Raw genomic sequence first — 4,528 nt, forward strand, 5'->3', positions numbered from 1 at the left:
CCCCCCCCCTCTAGAATTTTTGACCTTGCACACGTCTGGGCAGACAGAGAGAAAAATAAAGAGATGGAAACCGAGAGGTAGAGAGAGAGAAAGAGAGTGAACGCGCACAAAAGAAAATGAGGCCAAAGACTTACTACGGGGGAAACTTTCCATTGCAAAATTAATAAAAATAAATTAAAATTTATAATATGTGAGGCGTCGTACGTCACAACTGACGCTAACGTTCGATTCCGAATCGGCTGCAAATTGATTTGTGCCAGCAATTTTCCATTCATTACGAGACAAACATACACTCATCATTTGGGTGATAATCACGCGCCGGTTGTGTTTCTGTTGTTGTTTTTCTGTTTCTTATGTGAGCTCCACATTACTTGACACCATTTCCGATGCATTCTTTGCGTTTGCTTGATCGATTACATTCTTGTGCAATTCGCATGAACAATTGAATTTTTAACGATCAAACGGACGTCAACGATGATGATAAATGAGCCCAAGTTCAAATTCAATTGCATATCGCGACAGAAAAAACGAAAAATAAATCGCTGTTTCGACTGTTTACTATTATTTTTAGTTTAATAACTAATGGGTGGAAAATTTGAAAGTTACGGAAGGGAGACTTGGAACGTTTCGTGTTGGATTTTTTTTCTGTTCGTGATACTACGGTTGATTAAAAGTGTGAAGTTGTTGGAAAACAACCAGTCAACACATTTGTAAATTGATAGTGTTATAGTAATAAATAGTCGACAATGTGACAAACAACATACATCTATCGCCTAGATATTATTACGCGTGTGACCTATTAAGATCGGCTGTGATGGTGAACAGTTGTGTTTATAAACAAATCCGATGCAATGACGGCGAATGTGAGCTGAGCGCGGTAAACGAGTAAGCGAGCGAAAAAGAGAGAGAGAGAGAGAGGAAGAGAAGGAGAGAGCGTATGAACGCTCACGTCAATAAAAGCAAAATGTTTGGCCGCAATAAAATGAATATTTACGTGAATTTTGGGCAGAAAATGCAATTTCGTTAGCGTTTTTTTTTAACAACTCACCTAACTTGACAGCCTGCATTCTCTTTGCTCCCAATTTTGTGTGCTCTTATTTCGTGGTTCACGATTAGAAATCAATTAGAATTACAACTTTTGTTTTGGTGTTTGAAGTAACTATGAGCACATTGTATTTTTAGCTCAATTTCAATTGATTGGCTTCGGGCGAGCGGGCGGGTGCGTTCGGAGGCTTTTATAAAACAAAACACATACACATTCACTCGTTCGTGCGCTCAGTGCTCGAGATTTTTTAATAGCGATTGGTTTGTCGAAGATTTCATTCACTTGTTGGTTCAACGGTATTTTTACGATTCACTTTCGATTGCAGGGGTTTTGTTTATTTTTTTTTATTTTCGTTTCGTTTCTTTTGCTTCTTCTCCGTTTCGCGCCTTTTACATACATATATATTTTTTTTAAATCAGCAATCACTTTAGTTCATTCTGAGAAGTGTTTTGTCTTTTTATCTATTCACTGTAAACAAACAAAAAATTACATATTAAAATGGTTGCTCTCCTTCAATGGATTATTTCTGTGTTGTTTTCTTTTTTGTTCGTTGAAGAAAGAAAGAAAAAAAAAACGAATTTAATCAGAAACTTTTCACGCACATGCGCACAGTTGCATTCAGATAAAAGAAGAATTGCCCACTACGAATATGCCGAAACCGATAACGCATGATCATCATCATTGTTCATATGACGTGATCGTATCATCGCGTCGCTGCTACGAGAAACAAATCTATGGGTGAGATTGAGAGAAGTGTATGTTTTTTATTAACTTTGTTACGAAAGAGAAGAGTAAGTTTCTTTCCACTTAAAAATAGTTAAAGTAGTGTATGTATTTTGACTGTTTGTGGCTATGATAAAGGCGAGTATGTTTTATAAACCTTAATTTGCGTTAAACAAGAGTATGTATTTTGTTAGTTTGGAATACCAATAAACAGGAGTATGCTTTTCTGATATTGGTTGTTGGAAAAGGCGAGTATGTTTGTCCAAATTGGTGAATATTATTAATTTATTTGAATTTAAGTATTAGGCAAACATAATCAATAGAACTAATCATCTGTACATTTGGCGGCTCCCAATACTTCAATTTAACACATTGGTTTTCGAAAAAGTAGAGTATGTTTGCATTAATGGTTAAAAAATATTAAGTTCTTTCGACGAAGAGTATCAGGAGTTCACAACTGTTAGCATTAAAGAAAGAACGTAATCGAGCTCTGCTTATTGTACCGCATTAGCATAAACGAACAGCATACGAATCAATGTATAAGAGTGAAATAACAATATCACTGAAATGATAGTGCATGGAAAATAACACAGAAGAAATGTGACAACAAACAAACATTGCGAAATTGCAACGCATCGGAGAGAGTGAGAGAATCTCTTTCACTCACGCAGAACAGCAAATGTTCAAAACACGCTGACACCGACAACCAATACCAACGCAAATCAAAACAATTGATTTGTATTGCTGACATCACTGTTAAATTGAAGTATTGGAAGCCGCCAGATGTACAGATGATTAGTTCTATTGATTATGTTTGCCTAATACTTAAATTCAAATAAATTAATAATATTCACCAATTTGGACAAACATACTCGCCTTTTACAACAACCAAAGTCAGAAAAACATACTCCTTGGTATTCCAAACTAACAAAATACATACTTCTGTTTAACGCAAATTAAGGTTTATGAAACATACTCGCCTTTATCATAGCCACAAACAGTCAAAATACATACACTACTTTAACTATTCTTAAGTCGAAAGAAATTTACTCTTCTCTTTCGTAACAAAGTCAATGAAAAACATACTCGACTTTTTAAAAATATAAATTCGAAAAAAAACATACACTTCTCTCAATCTCACCCATAGAAATGTGGCGAGAAAAAAAAATTGCATTCGCAATGTTTGTTTGTTATGTTAATGCGTTTATTCCAATGAAATATACAACAACATGTTTTTTTAATCGAACTCGGTAATTCCATGATGAAAAGAAACTTATTCTTCGGAGTTTGTGCATGAATAAAATGGACCTTGACACAAGCATATACACACGCACGACGCACTATCATCGAATGTGATCTGCTTCAAATTCCGGGCGCGCGAGAGATGAAGAAAAAAACAGCACACGCACATATACACTTCATGCAAATGTTAGTGTGCGTCTCTCTCTCTTTCTGTCGTTTTTTTTTGTCTCTGGCGACTCCATGAAATCTAATTTGAGTCGTTGAATTTATAGCGGCAAACGACAAAGTTCCGAAAATAATGCTTTTCGCTTATCGCTTGACTTTTTACATTTCGATTCGAGTTCAGAATGTGGATGGAAAAAATGTATTGTTGTTGTTGTTTTAGGAAAAAACTGGATTTTCTTCTTTCGTGTGTTTGTGTGTTTGCGAAGCGAATGCGTGATTTGGCTATATGAAGGTAACGCAAGTTGTGTCTCTGTCTGTTGAACTACCAAAATTACGTCGCATATCATTCAATCTGCGTCTGTTGGCTGCATTTCAGCATCTTTATCTCCATAAGAAGAACGAAATGAGCAAACAAACGGGAAAAAAAGAACCACCGAACCGCTTTTGTGGCAAACGCATAATATTTGCGCATTCTTTAATCCGGCCACCGTTTTCTTAGCGCCATTATCAATATTTTACTTCAACGAGCTGTTACCAAATGTGTTTATTTTATTTGAACGCAACGCGCGTAGCAAAAATTACACACATACATAACATTTTGGCCGAAAACGGGAGAGGTAGACACGCAAGCGAAACCAAAATTGTGTGTACATGAATCTGGTTAACCTGTTGCCAAGCACCCTACACATTTTTGCGTACACTTTTTTTTCCTTTCGTCATTTTATTATATTTTTTTCGGTTCGACGCAGCACAACAAAGTAACAGACAATTTAAAACATTCACTTAGTTCCAAGTGGAATGAAAGTAAAGAGTGTCAGAAAGTGTATCAACGGTTTATTGGGTGTGCGTGTTTGAGTTGCGTCTATATTTCTGAATTCAAAATAGTTGCTGTTATCAGTGCTTGATTTGTTCGAAACGATGGCGCAGTTCAAGTTATCGCTGAATGTTTTTTTTTACCTGGATTTAATGGAATTATGCAATGTTTTAATTGGAAATTGTTTGGAAAATGGAATTGGGTGTTATGCTGATCAAATGAATTGTAGCATCGGAAATCCGATTTAATTCGATTGTGATCTTTGATTGCTTGTAGGTGTTCATCTAATTCTTTGTCGCAGTGAGCGCAGACGATAGCTGCAAGCGACAAACGAAATTAAAAATCAACAATGATGCCATTTTGTTCATCTAGACAAAGCGATTGCGTGGGCCAATTCTCTGTGTCGTAGCCCGCTCTCTCTCTCTCTCTCTCTCTCTCTCTCTCTCTCTCTCTCTCTCTCAAATCTCCTCTTTTTTTCAATCAATTTGGATGATCTCGTTTTGTGCTTTTCTTCGTTCGTGTTTTGGTTGGTGCTTTCG

At 36.3% G+C, this 4,528-nt stretch overlaps 1 protein-coding gene across 5 annotated transcripts in view; it reads right to left on the reverse strand.

The window, feature by feature from the left end:
* LOC129580212 (histone deacetylase 4-like) overlaps positions 1 to 1,514 on the reverse strand; it is a 24,546-nt gene extending 23,032 nt beyond the window's left edge. For 4 of the 5 annotated variants that reach the window (XM_055470424.1, XM_055470426.1, XM_055470425.1 and 1 more), the window contains exon 1: positions 1,049 to 1,508. In XM_055470424.1, the coding sequence (XP_055326399.1) occupies positions 1,049 to 1,067 (19 nt within the window). In that variant the 5' untranslated portion in view covers positions 1,068 to 1,508. Of the gene's footprint in view, positions 1 to 1,048 lie in introns of all 5 variants that reach the window. The other variant, XM_055470423.1, reaches the window with a different exon arrangement.
* Positions 1,515 to 4,528: the final 3,014 nt, after the last annotated feature.

This window comes from Sitodiplosis mosellana, unplaced genomic scaffold (assembly GCF_009176505.1).
Source record: "Sitodiplosis mosellana isolate CC-2019 unplaced genomic scaffold, AAFC_SMos_1.0 Smas_scaffold_7303, whole genome shotgun sequence".
NCBI lineage: Eukaryota > Metazoa > Arthropoda > Insecta > Diptera > Cecidomyiidae > Sitodiplosis > Sitodiplosis mosellana.